The sequence below is a fragment of the Ceratotherium simum genome, chromosome 4 (genome assembly GCF_057802395.1).
Source record: "Ceratotherium simum simum isolate JZ-2026a chromosome 4, ASM5780239v1, whole genome shotgun sequence".
Classification (NCBI taxonomy): domain Eukaryota; kingdom Metazoa; phylum Chordata; class Mammalia; order Perissodactyla; family Rhinocerotidae; genus Ceratotherium; species Ceratotherium simum.
In genome coordinates, this window is record NC_141903.1 from 36550722 (window position 1) to 36571096 (window position 20375).

Consider the following 20375-nt stretch of genomic DNA (forward strand, 5'->3'; position numbering starts at 1 on the left):
GTGCCTGAGGTTAAACACAACAATACATAGATGTTGCTTGGCACGTAGTCATTCCTCAGTAAGGAGAGTGGTTATAATGATGATAATGATTAACTCGTTATTAATAAGTGAGAAAGGGCTTCATGCAGAGTGTGATAGAGTAAGTGCCCATTTCTACTTCCTGTCCTCTCACCTCATCTAGGGTTTGGTAAACTGCCAAGACCGCCCACTCCTCACCCCCACTCTGGCCTTCTCTTGGAAAACAAGAATGCGTCTCGTGCCCAGGCTCAGGTGCCGGCGGTGAAGTGAGTGCTCAGGAGATAACTGTGGCAGAGGCTTGGGCGGGCTTTACCACTATGGCCAGAGTTAATAATGACCTCCGCCCGGGTCCTCCTTTCGTAATCAGAGCTGGGGATCTGGTTACAGATTTACTTCGAACAATGTCTGATATGCGGAGTAAAGTCCTCCTTGGCCTTCATAAAGCCATCCCCTCTTCTCCTCAGGAACTGCACACGCCTATGCCCCAAAGATGAGGGCCCAAGAGGACCCCAAAGGCCAGACACAGGTGCTGGGGGACTGGGTGGAAGTTGGTGGGGGCAGGGCAGGGTCGGGGCTGGAGAGCCTATGCAAGCCTTCTCCCTGGGAGGGCAGAGACAAAGGTTCTGATGAACTTGATCAAGAGTGACTGTTCTCAGCTGACTGTGGCAATTGGGGGATGGGGTGGGGATGGTAGTAGGGGTGAAGGAGCCTTTAGCTTTGGGACTGTATGACTCCAGGTTCGGGGCTAGCAGGGGCCCAACCTATCTCCCCCTCAGTGACACCCTAAGGACCTCCAAGGGGCCGAGGTGGGACCAGAGTAGGCCCAAGAGGGCCTGTCCACCATCTCCAGCCCTCTTTGCCTCCCTCTCCTGGTGCCCCCTAGACATTCTGACTTAGGGGCCCACTCCTTTGGCTAGAATGCCCGGGTTTCGAGGGCTCCAGGAGCCAGCACAGTGGACTCAGCCCTATACGAGCTATTGCCTATAAGGCAATGTGAGGTGAGAGCCAGGTGTAGCCAGGCTGAGGGACATGTGGGTGGGTAAACCATGAGGGAAGGTGGGGCTTGGGCCAGGCTTGGACCCCATTTTGATAGGCCACTCAGACTTCATGATTGATTCTGGGGCAGAATGGACTTTGCCAATCCCCATCGCTCCACCCTGAGTTGCTTCTCTCTGCTGCCTCCAGCATGAGTCCCCAGGCTCAGCAGGGACCTCTATGAAGGACCCCCCAATGTCCCTGCCCAAGTTTGAAGAGCCCAAGTTTGACATGTTGTACAAGATCGAGGACGTGCCACCCTGGTACCTGTGCATCCTGCTGGGCTTTCAGGTGGGTTTCCCCCCAGGGCCTCCCACCCCCACTCTGCATGCTCCCCAGGTTCCCAGCCCCCTCCCTGGCCAACAAGGTTATCTTGGGTAACAGAAAGAGAAACCTAAGGTCAGCAACAGTGACTGTCACCAAGCAGGGGTGGGGGAAAAGGCTCAATGGTGCCTGAGAGATCCTGTGTCACCTGCCAGGCAGAGTGTCAGTGACGGAGAAAAGGGCCCATTCCACAGCAGCCATAGGAATAACTTGGGGGCAGATTAGTAATGCCCAGAGAGGTGAGCAGTAGGTCTCTGGGAATCCCTCGTGGGAGGGTCAGTCCTGGGTGGGCACATTGCCAAGGGAGGCATGGGTTCAGGCCCACTGAGGCAGGCATGAGGGCTGTTAGGGGCCCGTTTCCCTGTGAGCTCCATGTGCCCTGCCTCATGCACTCTCTCCCCTCCCCCTAGCATTACCTGACATGCTTCAGTGGCACCATCGCTGTGCCCTTCCTCCTGGCTGAGGCGCTGTGTGTGGGCCGCGACCAGTACATGGTCAGCCAGCTCATCGGCACCATTTTCACCTGCGTGGGCATCACCACCCTCATCCAGACCACACTGGGCATCCGGTGAGCTGCCCCGTCCCCACAGGGACACACACAGTAATCCACACAACAGGAGCAGGTGGTTTCTCTCAGAGGACTCTTATGGGACAAAAAATGCTTGAATCTGCCCCCACTTCCAGGCCAGCCTTAGAGCCAGGCACTTGGGGTCCTACCCTTGGCCCTGGGCAGTCCTCAAGGGCAAGGAGTCTGTGGGTTTAAGGGAATGTGTCCTAGCTGGGCTCTTCCCCTGTTAAGCCCTACTCTGGGTAATCAGGACCACCAGGGCCTGTGTGGTGCTCTTCAATGGCCCATCCTCCTGGGGTCCCCCTGCTCCTGTATGCACAGCCCTAGGCCTGGGTGGCCAAAGGACAGCTGTTTGTGTGGTGGGGGGATGGAGGGAGGCTGTGAGTGGAGCTCGGATGCAAGAACTGAGCTGTCTACTTCTGTGCATGTGGCTCCTCACAGTGTAGGAGCTGGTGTTGAGAAGGAAAGGGGGCAGGTTGTGGGCGAGGGGCTCCATGTGTTTTCTTCTTGGGCCCCCAAATGTTACAGTCCTGCCTGGGGCCTCAATGATTTCCCTCTGCTCTGCCCCTGCCCTGTCCCTCTGTGTCTCTGTCCCTGTGTTTGATTCTCTCTATCCCTCCCTCTGTGCCCCTCTCTCTGGGTCTCCCCATCTCTGTGTCCCTGCCTCTGCCCCGCCACCCCGACCCCGGCCCTGCTCCTCTGTGCCTCTCTTTCCAGGCTGCCGCTGTTCCAGGCCAGCGCCCTTGCATTTCTGGTCCCAGCCAAAGCCATCCTGGCCCTGGAGAGATGGAAATGCCCGCCGGAAGGTGGGCACACTTCTGGGGTCTGCACTGGAGAGGGGAGGCCCAGGAGCCTGGAGGTCTGGGTGACTGTCCTGAGTCCAGACACTGGTGTGCATTCTCTCCTTCTCTTCTCTGTTCCCTGTCCATGTGTATGTGTGTCCCTTTCTCTGCCCCTAGAGGAGATCTACGGTAACTGGAGTCTGCCCCTGAACACCTCTCATATCTGGCACCCACGGATGCGAGAGGTGGGTTTGCACGTGGGGTAGAAGAGACCTAGACCTGAAGAGGGGGCTAGATGGGAAAGAAAGCCCACTGATGAGTTGGGGGATGCAAGGAGGTGGTCCAAGAGCTTTTTTTATGTGGAGGTCATGGCCTCTACATAGTGACTTACAGCTGATCTTTGCTCTTCCAGGTCCAGGGCGCAATCATAGTGTCCAGCATGGTGGAGGTGGTGATCGGGCTGTTAGGGCTGCCTGGGGCCCTGCTCAGCTACATTGGGCCTCTCACGGTTACCCCCACTGTCTCCCTCATTGGCCTCTCTGTCTTCCAAGCTGCTGGAGACCGAGCAGGCTCCCACTGGGGCATCTCAGCTTGGTGAGCAGGCACCAGGCTTGATCCTTGCCCAGCTCCAGCCTCCTCACCCCCTTCATGTCTTGCTCCCTTAGTCCTGGCTCCTGCCCCCAGCCTCGCCTACCAGCCATCTCTTCCTTGTGCCTCTGCCCCCAGCTCCATTCTCCTGATCGTCCTCTTCTCCCAGTACCTGCGCAACCTCAACTTCCTGCTGCCTGTCTACCACTGGGGAAAGGGCCTCACTGTCTTCCGCATCCAGATCTTCAAGATGTTTCCCGTGAGGAGCTGACAGGCAGCTGGGTTTGGGACTAGGGCAGGGGTTAGACCTGTGTCCAGGGCTAAGGTTGTGGGCAAGGGCTGGGACAGAGGGGGAGCTAGAGCCAGAGCAGAGATGAGGTCCCAGCCAAGGACTGGAGTAGGTGTTGGGGCGAGGTCTGAGCTAGGGCTGGGGCAAATGCTGGGGCTGCAGCTAGGGCTGAGGTAGGGGCTGGTTAGCCTGGACTGAGCTCTCCAGGGCAGCTCAGTGCACCCCTTGCCCCACCCCACTTCAGATTGTGCTGGCCATCATGACTGTGTGGCTGCTCTGCTACGTCCTGACCCTGACGGACGTGCTGCCCCCAGACTCCACAGCCTATGGCTTCCAGGCACGAACGGACGCACGAGGGGACATCATGTCTATTGCACCATGGATCCGCATCCCCTACCCCTGTGAGCCACCCGATCTGGGCCCTCTGCCTCCAACTGAGACCATCTCAGGCCCCTGGTGACCCCAGTTCAGCTGATAACACAACTAGCATCAGATGCCTATGTATAGCGTGCCAGGCAGAGTGGTGTTTTGCTCAAAGCCTCACTCCAGCTTCATGACTCTGAGTGATCCCAAATAAGCTCCCACAGCTTATTTGTACAGCTCCCACCTCAGCTTGACATCCCTTCCCCTGCACCCCTGCCCAAGTCCTGCCTAGTCTACTTCCTGGCCCACCTAGGAGCACTGCATCCATCCTCCTGTCTCCTCATAACCCAGGTCAGTGGGGCCTGCCCACAGTGACTGCGGCTGCTGTCCTGGGAATGTTTAGTGCCACACTAGCAGGCATCATTGAGTCCATCGGAGATTACTATGCTTGTGCCCGTCTGGCTGGTGCGCCACCCCCTCCAGTACATGCTATCAACAGGTATGCCCACCTGCTCTCCCCAATATCTGATCCCCTCAGGGGCCACACAGGAAGCAAAGGTAGAAACAGGGTTGAGGCCCAGAGATGTGGACTTGGGCAAGTCACTAACTCTCCAGACCTCGTTCTCCTTCCTCATGAAATGGGGATGCTCTCATCACTCACTCTGAGTGTTTCCAGTAGCTGAGGAGATAATGAAGTCCGAAGGAAACTACAGTCATTGACAACAGTCCATGTGCCTAGCCGTTGATGTGCATTCTTTTATGCAGTCTGCTAACGACTCTGTGAGACAGGTACCCTTATTATCCCCATTTTACAGATGAGGAAACTGAAGCCCAGAATAGCCTAACGGAATAAGTGCCAGGGCACTGGACTACTGCTTGGACCTGGGCTCCTGGCTCCCAGACCTACCTCTGGCCTGGAGTGGGAATTACTACGGACACATAGTTGCAGCTAGCACAGACCCAGAGGCGGCCAGCAGCCCGGTCAGGGTGACGGGGTGATGGGAGGACACAAGCCGGTGCAGAGGCTGGACCAAGCCCCCCACTCGCCCTTTCCTTACAGAGGCATCTTCACCGAAGGCATCTGCTGCATTATTGCAGGGCTGTTAGGCACTGGCAATGGGTCCACCTCGTCCAGCCCCAACATTGGCGTCCTGGGGATTACCAAGGTGCCACGACAAACCAGAGCAGCACTAAGCCCCACCCCCATCCCGTGTGCCGCAGGTCTAGCCCCACCCTGTGTTTGAGAGGACCCGCCCTGCATCAAGCCCTGGCCCATTTGTGCCTCGCTCTCTTATCAGGCTCCGCCCCCGGAACTACCCCGCCCCCGCCTGGCCCCGAGTTTAGCCCCGCCCCCTGGCTCTTTGGCAGGTAGGCAGCCGGCGCGTGGTGCAGTACGGTGCGGGTATCATGCTGGTCCTGGGCACCATTGGCAAATTCACGGCTCTCTTCGCCTCGCTCCCGGACCCCATCCTGGGGGGCATGTTCTGCACCCTCTTCGGTGAGTGCCACGCGCGTGTCCGGGGACGCGGCGCGGTTGCGGAGTGGTGGAGCCCACTCAGCCCGCGCAGTGCCTCCAGCGGTTCTCCTGCGCCCTCAGGCATGATTACGGCTGTGGGGCTGTCCAACCTGCAGTTCGTGGACATGAACTCCTCCCGCAACCTCTTCGTGCTCGGGTTTTCCATGTTCTTCGGGCTCACGCTGCCCAATTACCTGGATTCCAACCCCGGCGCCATCGACACAGGTGCTTCCGCCTGTCGAATGTCTCTGGGGGTGGGGGAGGTGTGGTAGGCCCGACTCTGAGCACAGCCCCCTTTTCTCAAAGGCTCCACACAGCTAGAGCTACAAATCCTGCCCAACTCTGGATGTTAAATAGCAGCTGTCCTTTACGAAGACACTTTCTATGGACAGGTATTGAGCGGTACACGTGCTCATTTAATTTTCACAACAGCTCCAGGAGACAGATACGATTATTATCTCCATGTTAACAGATGAGGAAAGTGAGGCTCAGAGAGGGTAAATGATTTGTCCCAAGACAACAAGTAGCAACTAACAAAACTGGGATTTGAATCCAAGGATGGAAGAGGATGTGCAGAGAGGCCTGAAAGTCAGTTTTGTACTGTCCCATCTCCACACCTGCTCAAGGAAGTCAGCAGGCTGCACAAGTGGGGAAAAACTCCCTGAGCTCTGTTCTCTCGATGGAGCCATGACATCCATTGGCCCTTGGCCTATTCCACAGGCATTCTTGAAGTGGACCAGATTCTTACTGTGCTGCTGACCACGGAGATGTTTGTGGGTGGATGTCTTGCTTTCATACTGGACAACACAGTGCCAGGTATGGGTCAGCCCTGGGAGGAGAACACATAACAAGGCTGGACTCACAGGCACTCCAACAGATGGCCCCTGAGCCAGAGCGCAGGTCCAGTGCAATGCAGGCCCTGCAGGGAGAAGCAGGAACAGATGGGCTGGTGCAGTGCCTGCTGACTGGAGGGCGAGACCAATGGTTAGACAGAGGCACAGATATACCTCATAGGTCTTGAAGATGGTGGGGCTAGGAGTCATTCCAGGGCCTTGAGTTGTTTCCTCTCCATTTCTTGACAGCCATCAGGTTGAGGGGTGCCTTTGCTTTCTTAGAGTAGGACAGATACAAATGCAGTATCAGTATGTTGGTAACACCCCACCAAATATGCCAGCAACCGGTCAACCTGGCTACTAGAAGAGTATCAAGGCTTTTTGAAAGGATCATGGAGGATATTTTGTGGGGTCCCTGAGAACCCTCCCAGCCCACGTTTATGTGCCCAGTAAATATATTTAAGAACTACATGTCACTGGTTGCTCTAACTAGTAACAAGCATAGTTAACATTTACCAAACACCTATGGGTCAGGCATGGAACCATTTCATCCTCAAAAACTATCCTGTGAGGCAGAGACTATCAACACCATTTTATATGAGGAAACAGAATCAGAGAAGTTAAGTGACATGTTGAAAATCTGGGATTTTAACAAAGTCCGTCTGATGCAGTCAGTCCATTGCCTGTGTTCTAACAACTGCACCACACTGCCTCTGCTGGAAGTTTTCAAGGGAACTGGAAGATCAGGGAAAGCTCTGTGGAAATGGGTTAAAGACTGCATTAGTCCAGGGAGATGAGGGATGGGAGTAGCAGGATGATGGCCTTCCATCCCTCACCACTTACCAGCCTGAACATAGCTGCAGGCCCTGCTTCCTTCCCTCTCTCTGAAAATACAAGTGTCTATTCAGAGCACAGGAGTCAGAGGCTGGCTGTGCACAGCTAGTGGGTTGGAGTTTGGGCAAGGCAGGGCGAGGGATCCCTGGCACTTTTAGGAATTTTAGGCAGCATCAGATGATGAGGGAGCTCTGGGTAGCAGCTACCCCTTGGATGGATGGGTGGTACCTGATCATGGCACCCAACACCTCCAGGCCATTTAGAGGAAGCTGGGATGGGGGCTGCAGCAGCCCAACCTGTGACCTGAGACAGGGAAGTGGCAGCCTCAATGCCTAGGGAATCTGGAGAGGAGGGCAACTGGGTGGGCAGCTGTACACTGAGGGGCTTCTTTGTGATTTGGGTAGCTGAATTAAACTACCCAGATGTTAACAATAGCCTCAGACTGCCTGAGTTCCTCACATCCCCATCCTTCAACCAACCCAATTGCTCATCAGTAACCATCCCTGCCAGGGATCATTATATGTGTTATGCTACATAATATTCAACAGTACTTCAATGTGTATTGATGCTGAATCTGAAACTCAGAGTGGTTAAATCACTTGCCTAAGGTCATACAACCTGGATTAAAACCCAGGCGTGGCTGGTTCAGAACCCAGTTCTTAACCATGAAATCACACAGCTTTCTTCTGTGTGATGGGCATACTTTCCTGATGGGCCACTTTGCACTGGTTCTTTCTCTTTACCCATCCACAGCCCAACTTTAGAGGGGCAGGCAATTTAGTTCAGCAAATGCTAGTGGGGCCTGCCAGCTTGGCCCTGGCTTAAACACTGAAGGGGATGTGCAAAAAAGACTATAAGTTACAGTTTGTTTTGAGGAGCGCCTAGCACAAGATAGGAAGTAAAACTGTGTTTAAGGCAATTTAGAGCAATTAAGGTCAATGACCCTGGGCTGGAGTCACCTGGAGGGCTTCCTGAATGACACCAGATGGAGCCTAGGAGAATGCAAGGGACTTGGAGAAGCAAAGGAGGGCACTGTAGGTAGGGATGTGGAGGGTAGGCGAGGGAGCTCTGGGCCAGCTGTTGTGTGAGGGGGGCAGGGCGATCAGACAACATAGTCCTGTGCCACACCTACAGCTCTTCCCCCTCCACTCTGCCCATCTGTGCTCTTTGTGCAGCTAGCCCAGCTCAGATAGTACCTCCTCCAGGTAGTCTTTCCTAAGGACCCCAGCCCTCCACTCTCGAGATTTTGGAATACATTTGGTTTGCACTACTCATGCGGTTGTCAGCCTGGGCTGCCAGCACGTGGAAATCTCACTCTTTCTCCTAGATTTACTATATGTCACAGTCTTTGTCTACCCCATCCCTCTTGTGAAAACCTCAGAGATCTCAGGCACCCCTCCCCAACCTCCTCAGAATTTCCCTAGTTGTAAAAAAATCTCTTATATCACTACCACCACTGAAGATTTTACTTAGCTTGAAATTCTCAGGTTTGTATTAAAAAATAAGACTTTATTTTCCAAATTTGGAATCATAATATTAAATATTAATACCTATTATAGTGTTTCAAAATATACCTCCCTGCCCCCACAGCAAAGTCTGGGCACTATTTAGTTCTCATGGGCCCAGCACACACTAGCTCTAGACTCAAGATGTAGGTTGACAATTACTTAAAATTTCTGCCTGTTTCTTCATCATAAAATTTTATTATAGTGCCTATACACCTCCCACAGGTGTTTTGAAGAAATGAGAAAATGAAATTAAAGCACTTAGCACAGAGCCTGGCACACTGTGGATATGCAATAAATACTAATTATAGCTGTACCCTTTAGAGTTCCCTAGAGCTCTGGCCAATTTAGGAGCCGAGAAATCATGGATTCAACAGCTTTTTAGGACCAGAAGATATTTCAGAACCAAGAAACTTGACTCCAGAAGTCGTTCTAAGGACCAGGTTAAGGGGAGGCAGCAGAGGGTTGCTGGCCCTGGTGACACCGCTGTCCTTTTCCAGGGAGCCCAGAGGAACGAGGTCTCAAACAGTGGAAAGCTGGGGCCCATGCCAACAGTGAGATGTCTACCAGCCACAAGAGCTATGACTTCCCCATTGGAATGAGCATGGTAAAAAGGATTACCTTTCTGAAATACATTCCTATCTGCCCAGTCTTCAAAGGCTTTTCTTCAAGGTCAAAAGGCCAGCTTCCAGTTCCAGAAGACACTCCAGAAAATACAGAAACTGGGTCTGTGTGCACCAAGGTCTGAAAAATTACTCCCAGGAAAGGTAGGACGTGTGTTTAGTCTATGACTTTTGTGGGAGGGTTGAAAAATCACAACATCTTTATGCTTTTACCAAAGAAAAGCCAAACTACTCAGTTTCCATTTTTGTGACCTGAGTGTATTCAAGCAGAAGGTAGAACTAGGTAAAAAGTCAATATATGGATTGCTGGTAGAATTCCTTAGCCATTTTAGTCAGAGTGGAACTTCCCAACTGGTATGGGCCACTAAGAGGTTACAAGTGTGCTGAAATATTGATCACTTCAGTCTTCTGGGTATCTGGGCAGAAAATGGGTCACCTGGAGCCCATAAACTCCAGCCACAGGCAGCCTCATCCTTGCACTCAAGTATACTAAACAAATATCACTTCATGACATGAAAAAGGTTGAGAAATAGTGACATAGCACAACAACAGGAAAAATCCCCTCACACAAGCTGCCTTGTTTCAATAGTGGTCATAAAATAAAAACCCCATGAAAACAGGATGACTTCAGTTACCCTAAAATGATGCCATATAGGCCCTGATGGGGTGATCATTTATGCCAAGGGCTTCAAAATAGAGTAGCTGAAGCTCTGAAACTTTCCATCTCTACTTGTAATGCAGATGCCTGGCTCTCTAGTTAAACATCAAAGTAGTTTTAATGTGCATGTTCCCTCAGACAGGCAAGTTCGAACAAAATGAGAACTTAGCCTAGATGATTCCTTAATAGTAGTAATAACAACAATTGCTTAGAACTTTCTATGTGCCAGGGACTGTCTTAACTGCTGCTTGATGTATATTAACTACACAATCCTGAGATAGATACTGTTAACATTACCATTTTAAAGAGGTGGAAACTAAGGCACAGAAAGGTTAAGTGACTTGCCCTCGATCACTGGATTCACATCCAGGAAGTCTGGCTAATCCTTGCTCTTAATCATTAGGTTACAATGCCTCTTTAATTCAAGTTTATAATCTCCAATTATACTGCACTATGATAATTTGGCAGTATGTGGAAATGAACTCATTTGCCCTGTATGAGCTCAGAGAGAAAGGATCTGTAAGCTTCAAATATTTGGCAGTCTGCTGTGCCACTTGTGGTACTGAGCTGTTAGAGAACAGAGGGAACTGGTTGTATCAAGGCTCCAAAAAGAAAGAGAGCCAAGCAGGATCATCTCTGCTTCAGTGTTTCTCAATAAATCTACCCGATTATTAGTTTGTTAAGGTGGCTATTAAAAGACACTGGGGCAGGACCGGCCCTGCGGCTTAGCGGTTAAGTGCGCGCGCTCCGCCACTGGCGGCCCGGGTTTGGATCCTGGGCGCGCACCAACGCACCGCTTCTCTGGCCATGCTGAGGCCGCGTCCCATATACAGCAACTACAAGGATGTGCAACTATGACATACAACTATCTACTAGGGCTTTGGGGAAAAAAAAGGAGGAGGATTGGCAATAGAGGTTAGCTCAGAGCCAGGCTTCCTGAGCATAAAGAGGAGGATCAGTATGGATGTTAGCTCAGGGCTGATCTTCCTCACAAAAAAACAACAACAACAACAACAAACAACACTGGGGCACAAGTGCTTACATCAAAGGATCCCCAGGGAGAATGTGAGCCAGAATTGACTACATGGCCTTCTTAATCTTCTTGAGCCCAACAAGCTCAAGAAAAGCACAGAAGACATCATCAACAACTAAGTTAGAGCCATGAGGCAGAACCGTATGTGGAACCAGGAAATTGCTAGTCAGGAAATTGCTAGTTGGTTGACAGCCTATTCCAAATAAAGATTAGCCACAAACATATTCTAAACAAGCTTGTGAGGGGAAAAAGGGGAAGGTCCAGGTGAATCAAAATAGCAAACCAGCTCAATTATGACCAGCAATGGCTTGTGAATGGCAGAAACCAATGGAGGTTATACTAGAGTAAGGTTACCATCATACTGGTCAGCGAAAAAGTTTCTTAACGTGGATATCTACAATTGCCCTGACAGTGCAGCCTGAGGTGCTCAAGGTGGGTTATGGAAGGGACTCTGGGGTTTATTTTACTAGTGTATTTCAGACAGATACTTGCATAACATACTTGACACTATAATCTAATAAAGCTTGCTCTCTCAGCATATCTTGCCAGCAGGGTTGTCCTAACGTACTGAGCCCATTCTAAAGTGAATATCACCACTGGAGAGTCTGCATTCCAGCATCAATAAACACAACCATCAGCTCAGTTCTACTATTATTTATTTTTTTAAATATTTTTGAAAAAATATAATTTTTTTACAATATTTTCAACTTAAACACTATTCACACTGAACACGTATGGCAGCTTAACCTACCCAAATATGAAGTTTAAGAAGCCAAAACTGTTCTAGCTTTGTTAAAAGAAAAGTTGTGCTGTAGACTACTGTAGTGATGGTTAACAAAGCAAGGAAAAGCACCACTCAAAGCATATGTCACAATTTCTTTGTTCAATTGGATTACGGATTGGTCAAATGTTAGACTTTACACAGGCATAGCTACAATAGTGACTCCTTAGAAGAAGATGCAATTTTCAAATCACATACTTCCCCAGATGTAACATTAGGAGAATTCAGATTTCTTACATGATAACATACCATAAAAGCCAGGACTAATTCTCATCTGATCACTACCCTGTAACCTCAGTAATGAAAGACATACTTGTCTATGATGAATTATTTCAAATTAACTAACAAGCTTTCTTCAGAAAAAGGAGATTCTTTTTGATGGGGACAAATGCAAATTTAAGTCTTAACTGAGAAGTCTGCTTAACAACTACAACTTAATTTACACATTTAAAAAAAGTTTAGACATTAATAAGTGTTAGTTAACCATAAGGAACCAGTTTAGTCTAAAAAAGACAATTCACTAAGATTTAGCGGTCATTTAATGTGGTGCTTTGTCACAACTTGACTGGTGCTTCCTTCCTCGCTGTCTTCACATCAAGCCATGGGGCCAATTCTATTTTCAGTAAATGTTGGACAGCTTTTTACTTAATAACAGTCTCAGCACTTTTATTAAGCATGCAAGACTAACAAAACTTTGGCAATGCATAAGTGTAACACAGTGACAAGAGAGAGCTTTTACAATTAAGTCTTCTAATACTGCCTTCACAGTGTGGAAATTGTGCTACATCCACCAAAACAGGGCCCCGTCTACTCAAATATTTTAGTACTTCACCCCAGGAACAAACTCCTTTGCATTTGGATTCAGATTGCTCTTGACCTGGAAAATAAGTACATAAAAAAGCAACTTCATTAACAGATGGCTTCAGATACTCAGAAGCATTCAACCCAGATCCACATGCAAAAACATCTTCCAAAAAATACCAGACAAACCCAAGAACTCAGATTGTAAGGTTAAACTTAACCCCAAAAAATCTATGGCAGGGAAAGGAGGAAACAGATATAAGCTATATATATCAAATTTTATCAACTTTCTTAAGAGAAAGTAAGAATTGAAATTAAATTTGCTTAAGTGTAACCATAAATCCACTAACTTCACATAAACTAAAGGAGTTTCACAGAACAAGGAATTCTATTCATTTCATTATGATATTTGACTTTCTTCAAAGAGTTGCATACTATGCAAAAATTTTAAACAAGTGTTGAAATGATGATTAAAGTGACTGGGGAATTGTTTATGGATTAATTTTACATTCTGATGCTCACTGAAAATATGGAGTTGTTTTTCTACAGCTGCTGTATTCTAATTCCCACAGGAAGCATGGTATATAACAGGAAAAGAAAACTACATGGGGAGTTAGAAGACCTAAGTCGGATTCCCAGCTCTGCCCGTAACTAACTTCCTATGTAAGCCTGAAGAAGTCACTCTCTCTGGGACTCCATTTTTGCATTAGTTTAAAAAAAAAGGGAAGAATGGGCCAAAATCTCTAGGAGCCTTAAAGACTTGTACCACCATTATTCTCTCTCTCTCTCTAAATCCTTACTTTCCTAAGCAGATGTGTCAGCATACAGGGAACAGCTGGAAATTTTCCTCTACCACATCTTGGAATGCAACTTGATAAAAACAAAAAGAAACCAGGACGGATTCCAGGACCTGAAATGTAGGCATGCTGGCAGGCTTTTAGACTGAATCTGACCCCCTTCCATTACTTACTTCAAAACCAAAGCATATTAAACATGTCGGAGCAATAATTTTAGTTTCATAATTTATACACAATCACTTCCTTAGAACGTATTCTCCCCTCTCCCAAGGGAAATATATATAAACTTTAAAAGTGTGACATTTAAATAAAAATGCACCGTTCTTGAATATGCAATCTTTTGGCAGCTACAAAAGAATGAGAAGGAATTAAAGTAATCTCAAATAGACCGAGTTGAACAAACCAGTTTCTATACAATGGAATTATACTGGGTCCAGATTAAAGTTATACATAATGCCCAGCAAAGGGCTTTACTCATCGGGGCAACCAGGGTCATCTGTGGAGTGATTAATGTAGCCATAAGCAAGCATATCCCAACAGACTATTCAGATCACACATCTGCTCAATTGGGTTACTGTCATTTACTGCAACAAAGGCTATACCACAATGTAAAATTCAGCGTTTTCTATATAGCCCTTTAGAAGAATGGTTTACAAATGCCTGATAGGGCATCCTGGCTGTCTAATAAATCCTCCCGAAGTGTTTTTCAAACATTAACATGCCTAGACGATTGATTCTGCAGGTCTGGGATGTAGTTGAGGAACTTATTTTTGTTTTTAATGCTTCAAGGTGATTATGATATACAGCCGGGTTAGGAAATCACTACACAATGAACAGAAGACAGGTGCAAGAAATACTTCTGAGTCTAGTGGGCAAATTCCAGAGAACTATCTTGTAGAAGCAACTAGAGATTGTCAATATGGACAGAAAGGTTAACATTCTGACTTTATTTTATCTTAATTTTAGTGAAGGACTCATCAGATTTTACTCTAGTACTAAGGTTTAGTTATCACAAGTCCTGAAAAAATTTTTTACTACAAATATACAACTAGCAATGAGACACTGCGAATAAGTAAAAACATAAATAAATTTGTGTTCCTTTTCTGCCAAGAGCTTATAAAAGTCCTTATTACATCACAGTTTTACTCTAGTACTAAGGTTTAGTTATCACAAGTCCTGAAAAAATTTTTTACTACAAATATACAACTAGCAATGAGACACTGCGAATAACTAAAAATGTAAATAAATTTGTGTTCCTTTTCTGTCAAGAGCTTATAAAAGGCCTTATTACATCACAGTTCTAAACAAAGTTAGGGTTCTCAATGAAAATCCCGGATCAGGAAAAAACTCCAAAATTGTACCTTTCAGATAAAAATTTGCAAATTTCACCAAATGTTTAAGACAAAATTAAAGAGCAAAACCTCACCATCAAGCTACTTTTGTATAGGCCACTCACACGAACATACTGTGTACTCCTTTCAGATTAATGCTTTAAGACATTTAAGTATCCTAGGGCAACACAATTATCAAAACTAAAAGCGGTGGCAAGAAATCTGTTAGTGGTCTCAGACTAGCTCCAGAGTGTTGCCAAAAGTCACTCCATGTCATAAGTGAGACTGGGAGGTCTCTGCTTCCATAGTAAGAAGCAGTACAATTTCTGAAGGGGAAGAGATGTAGAACTCTTCTTAAACAGATCTGCTGGCTTTTCCACTTATGGGAAAAATGAGCTGGGTTTTAAAAAGATGAAAAATAACTTTTTACCACAAGATCTTCCAGAGAAGAGCCATCACTGATAACAAGGTCATTAAATTGGTCTTGGATTTGGTCCATAGTTTGTGGGAGATCTCGAGCTGGAATAAACCACTCATGTTCTTCTTCCTCTTCCAGCATTTCTTGGAAACAGCGTTCAATAAATTCTTCTTCCCATAGCTCCTCTTCTATCTGGATTTATAATAAAGGATAATTTATAGCACACTTGGTAAGACATCACTAAAAACAGCTTAAAATATCTTGAAATAAATCATTTAAAAACACAATGTTGTATGTCCTCCTTTGCTTCTGTGCTAAGGAAATAAAAATGTTTACCATAAGACCTGTTTAGGGTTTTGCTATGTCTTGTTTTAGCAGAATATTCTTTTTTCTATTGCGAGTGGCAGGGAAGAAGTAACAAAGGAGTGCTCTCATTGAGGAATGCATATCAGAATCACCTGTGATACTTTAAAACTATACAAACTCACTCAAAAATGCCTGAAGAAAAATCTTTAGAGGGTAGGGTCAGGGCATGGGTAATTAAAAAACAAAAAACCCAATTGATTCTCATTGAAATAAGACTACACTGTTTTACTCTTAAATATCCATCATTGGATATGGCAAAATCTAGCTGGCTACTGATACCAAAGTGATGATCAGGGAGGAACTAGATGAAAGATGGGAACAGGTGCCAGAAGTATGGGAATAAAAGATAACATTTATCAATGTATGAGAGTTGTCTAAAGAGAACAGTGGTATCAGATTTTCAGGCTAATCATATTGAGAACTTTAGGTGAAAAACAGCACAATTCTGCACCCTTGAACCTGTGCCCATCTGCTTCTGATTCCTGAATTCTCGACTTTCACTGTAGCAGAGCAATCTGATTAGTCTAAGGCAGTGGTTCCCAAAACTAATTGCTCACTGGAACTATCTGGGGGCTTTTAAATAACAAGTTTCCCAGGCTCTACCCTAGTCCTCCTGAATCAAAAATCTCTGGGGTGGGACCCTGAAAAAAGCTACCTGGGTTATTTTAATCAGCAGTTAAATCAGGTAGTAATCAGCATCCAAATAAAACAGGAGTAGTGGCACATAAGTCCATATATTTCATATGTAAGGGACCAGATAAAAACCATATTTCAGGGACAAGTTTTTTGTTAGTGCCCTTGAGTCAAGGTGATTCCTACCCCTAGCAATCCTGTGTACAGCAGAGCTGAACCCTGCCTGATCTTTTTTTTTTGCACCATCCTCTCACCTTCTGGCACTATCCGACAATGCTCTGCTGCTATTCGTGGCCAATTTTTTGGGAAGTGGGTGGCCAGGTCCTTCTTCCTAGTCTGTCTTAGCCTGGATGCTCCACTGAAGCCTGTCCACCATGGGTGGTATTTGAAATACCGGTGGCATAGCCTTCAGCTTCACAGCAAGAAGCAGCTGCCACAATATAACAACCAGTAGATGAGTGGTGTGGTTCCCTGATCAGGAAACGAAGCCGGGCTGCGGTGGTGAGAGTACCGAATCTTAACCACTAGACCACTAGGGCTGGCTGGCTTCAGGGATAAGTACAATTATGTTATTTGACGGCTGTCATGGACCACGAAAAAGAGCAAGTTTGTACACAAAACTAACTTGTCTGTTGAATTCCTCTTCGTTTTCCATCCACATGTACTCTGCAAATGGATTGTCATCTTCGTGAGAATGACCATTAATTATCACATCTTCATTGATGATGCTTGGGCTAGTACTGCTGCGACTTGGATCTTTCATGGTTGACGTTAGTTGTCGTTTTTAACCTTAAAAGAAGAATAATACAGTTAATTTAGTCAGTTGGTAATCCTTTCAGTCTTAGTGAGCATCTGTTACTACCAGGCATCACGGTTAAGTGTTAGATGCACACGATACATTAATGCACATGATAAACTGAACAATTGGAAAGCTTCATTTTTTCCCAAATGATTTTAAAGTTTAAGAAACAGCTGAGAACAGCCTAGATTCATCTAATGTTTGCTGATAACAGTCGACGAAGGTAACCAATTGCTTAAATTGAATCCCCAAACCAAATAATTTTTTTTTTTTTTTTTGGTGAGGAAGATCAGCCCTGAGCTAACATCCACGCCAATCCTCCTCTTTTTGCTGGGCAAGACTGGCCCTGGGCTAACATCCGTGCCTATCTTCCTCCACTTTATATAGGACGCCGCCACGGCATGGCCTGACAAGCGGTGCCTCAGTGCGCACCTGGGATCCAAACCCGGGCCGCCAGCAGTGGAGCACACGCACTTAACCGCTACGCCACGGGGCCGGCCCCCATCCAATTTTTTTATATCGGACATCCCTTGCTTTATAAAACAAGCATGGTCTAGAAGACTTAAGTCATCAAGCGACAATGAAAAGCAAATTTTTTTTTTTTTTTTTGTGAGGAGATCAGCCCTGTGCTAACATCTGCCAATCCTCCTCTTTTTTTGCTGAGGAAGACTGGCCCTGGGCTAACATCCATGCCCATTTTCCTCCACTCTATATGGGACGCCGCCACAGCATGGCTTGCCAAGCAGTGAGTCGGTGCACGCCCAGGATCCGAACCGGGGAACCCCGGGCCGCCGCAGCGGAGCGAGCGCACTTAACCGCTTGTGCCCCCGGGCCGGCCCCAGAAAATTCTACTTTTTAAAACCGATATTAGGTGGGCCGGCCCTGTGGCTTGGTGGTTAAGTGCGCGCGCTGCGATGCTGGTGGCCCGGGTTCGGATCCCGGGTGCGCATCGAGGCACCACTTCTCCGTTCATCCTGAGGCCAAGTCCCACATACAGCAACTAGAAGGATGTGCAGCTACGACACACAACTATCCACTGGGGCTTTGGGGGGAAAAAATAAAATAAATAAAATCTTTAAAACCGATATTAGGGCCGGCCCCGTGGCTTAGTGGTTAAGTGCGTGCTCGCCGCTGCCGGCGGCCCGGGTTCGGATCCCGGGTGCGCACCGAGGCACCACTCCTCCAGCCATGCTGAGGCCGCATCCCACATACAGCAACTAGAAGGATGTGCAGCTATGACAGACAACTATGTACTGGGGCTTTGGGGGAAAAATAAATAAATAAAATCTTTAAAACCGATATTAATAAGCCCAGGGGCCAGCCTGGTGGTGTAGCGGTTAAGTTCGCGCATTCCGCTTCGGCGGCTTGGGTTTCGCCAGTTTGGATCCTGGGCACAGACCTACTCACCGCTCATCAAACCATGCTGAGATGGTGTCCCACGTAGAAGAACTAGAAGGACCTACAATTAGGATATACAACTATGTACTGGGACCTTGGGGAGAAAAAAAAAAGATGATGATTGGCAACAGATGTTAGCTCAGGGCAAATCTTCCTAAAAAACAAACAAACGAACAAAAAGCCCAGAGATTGAAAGTGAAAACAAACTTTTTTTTTTTTGTGAGGAAGATCAGCTCTGAGCTAACATCCATGCTAATCCTCCTCTTTTTGCTGAGGAAGACCGGGTCTGAGCTAACATATATTGCAAATCCTCCTTCCCCCCCCCCCCAAAGCCCCAGTAGATAGTTGTAAGTCATAGTTGCACATCCTTCTAGTTGCTGTATGTGGGACATGGCCTCAGCACGGCCGGAGAAGTGGTGCATCGGTGCGCGCCCGGGATCCGAACCCCGAGCCGCCAGTAGCGGAGCACGTGCACTTAACCGCTAAGCCACCGGGCCGGTCCACTAACAAACTTTTAAGAAACCTCTTAGTTCTCAGTCCCAAGGTATAGCTCTGAATCTCTCGACTTTATAGCGATTCTCTATTTGCTTTATCTCTGGGTCTATGTCAAGTTCCTCCATGTCTGGATTTCCCCACTGTACAATGAGTTTCAGGCATCTAATCTCTTTTTATGTGAGTAAAAGTAGTATCTAATACAGTAGGTCTGGTTTCTCACACTCTGCTCAATAAGTGATAACATGATCTAACCTAATCAACATATTGCAGGCTAAAAGATTGAAGCATAAAGTTTCAGATTCTACAGTATTGTACCAATTTATTAAGTCTAAAATTGCTAAAAATGGGTTTACATAAAAGATCCACTTGTACATAATTTCAAACAGTAGCGTCATTTGCACCAAAGGAAATGGCATACCTAATATGCGGACAGAGTTAAAAACAAACAAAAAAAAAACCTCTTTAGGCCTTCTTACTCCAAAGTTATCATGATCAAGTAAAACACTAAAACTAAAACCTCCTACTAGAAATAGCTTTTTCCTTGGGTTAAGGTTCAGGGAGGGACTTGCTCTGTGTTGCCTTGCCCTTTAAATTCATTTGATAGACTTATCCTTAAAAGGACCTAAGTATAATAAAAATTCATAGCTGTTCATATAATATAAATTTACTCTCTAAGCTGGGGGTAAGGGGTCCTATTCCAACACACATATGTATTTTCTCAAATACTGAATACTAATAACAATGGCATCATAGTGGTGACATTTTTAGTCAACTAAAAATTACTGGCAACTTCCGCCCTACTTGTTGTTGTTGTATGTATATGAAAGAGAGACAGAGACAGACTCTAAGATTTATGTGCCAGGGTGTGAGTAAAAAGAAAACATAATTTAGGTTAGAAAATTGAGGCACTGTGAAAGCAGACAAGTCAGAAAACAGACAATGGATATCTTTGATATTTTTATTTCTCATTCATCTTGGATGAACTAAAACCCTTTATTTTGATAACAAGTTTTGACTAAAGAACAATCAATTCCTCTAAAGAAAATTACTCATTCTTTTATGTCAGGCTACCAAACATTTATATGCTCATCTTTAAATGAATTACATTTTAGATTAGCCTCAAATATCATGAATAGCATAGGTCAATCCTGTTTTGCAACTGGATGGAACGTTGTTTACTCAGCGAGTGAACTGATTGTTAAACTATGTTCAAAGATACCACAATATATACAGCTTTTCATTATTATTTTCCCAACATGTATCCTATCCCAATTTATATCCATTAAATCCTACCTTTCAGAAGACTACAATATTAACAAGTAACTTATATATTAAGTTAAAAACAGCAAAAAAATCATGTTTAGCACAGAGTACAGGATATTCAATATTCAAATGGAATTGAACAGCTTAGTAGCAACTATATGTGTGAGACGTGTCCATCTAGAAATATTTCTAACTTGTTTTTAAATATCCTTCAGGGGCCGGCCCCGTGGCTTAGTGGTTAAGTGTGCGCGCTCCGCTACTGGCGGCCCAGGTTCGGATCCCGGGCGCGCGCCGACACACCACTTCTCTGGCCATGCTGAGGCC

The 20375-nt window shown here is 46.5% G+C and overlaps 2 protein-coding genes across 2 annotated transcripts in view; one reads left to right on the plus strand and one right to left on the minus strand.

Moving 5' to 3' along the window:
* Positions 1-493: 493 nt before the first annotated feature.
* SLC23A1 (solute carrier family 23 member 1) lies at positions 494-13832 on the plus strand. The gene is made up of 15 exons (XM_014795530.2): positions 494-544; positions 1204-1344; positions 1788-1945; positions 2663-2751; positions 2905-2972; positions 3140-3321; positions 3454-3574; positions 3849-4005; positions 4319-4466; positions 5028-5133; positions 5336-5465; positions 5565-5708; positions 6204-6299; positions 9156-9422; positions 13124-13832. Exons 1-14 carry the CDS (start codon positions 509-511, stop codon positions 9401-9403), a joined length of 1824 nt encoding a protein of 607 aa, XP_014651016.2. The 5' UTR covers positions 494-508; the 3' UTR covers positions 9404-9422; positions 13124-13832.
* Positions 11609-20375, minus strand: part of PAIP2 (poly(A) binding protein interacting protein 2) — a 32770-nt gene continuing 24003 nt past the window's right edge. Inside the window, exons 2-4 of the mRNA XM_004420118.3 lie at positions 16722-16885; positions 15110-15289; positions 11609-12627 (exon numbers count right to left, since the gene is read on the minus strand). Coding sequence (XP_004420175.1) covers positions 12571-12627; positions 15110-15289; positions 16722-16859 — 375 coding nt within the window. The 5' untranslated portion in view covers positions 16860-16885 and the 3' untranslated portion in view covers positions 11609-12570. The remainder of the gene's footprint in view (positions 12628-15109; positions 15290-16721; positions 16886-20375) is intronic.

What these genes read in the sequence shown, in the direction of transcription:
- SLC23A1 (XM_014795530.2), top strand. Translation starts at nt 509, where the DNA reads ATGAGGGCCCAAGAGGACCCCAAAGGCCAGACACAG. An exon ending in GCATCCTGCTGGGCTTTCAG is followed by an intron (nt 1,345 to 1,787) that starts GTGGGTTTCCCC and finishes CCCTCCCCCTAG; the next exon opens with CATTACCTGACATGCTTCAG. An exon ending in ACTGGACAACACAGTGCCAG is followed by an intron (nt 6,300 to 9,155) that starts GTATGGGTCAGC and finishes GTCCTTTTCCAG; the next exon opens with GGAGCCCAGAGGAACGAGGT.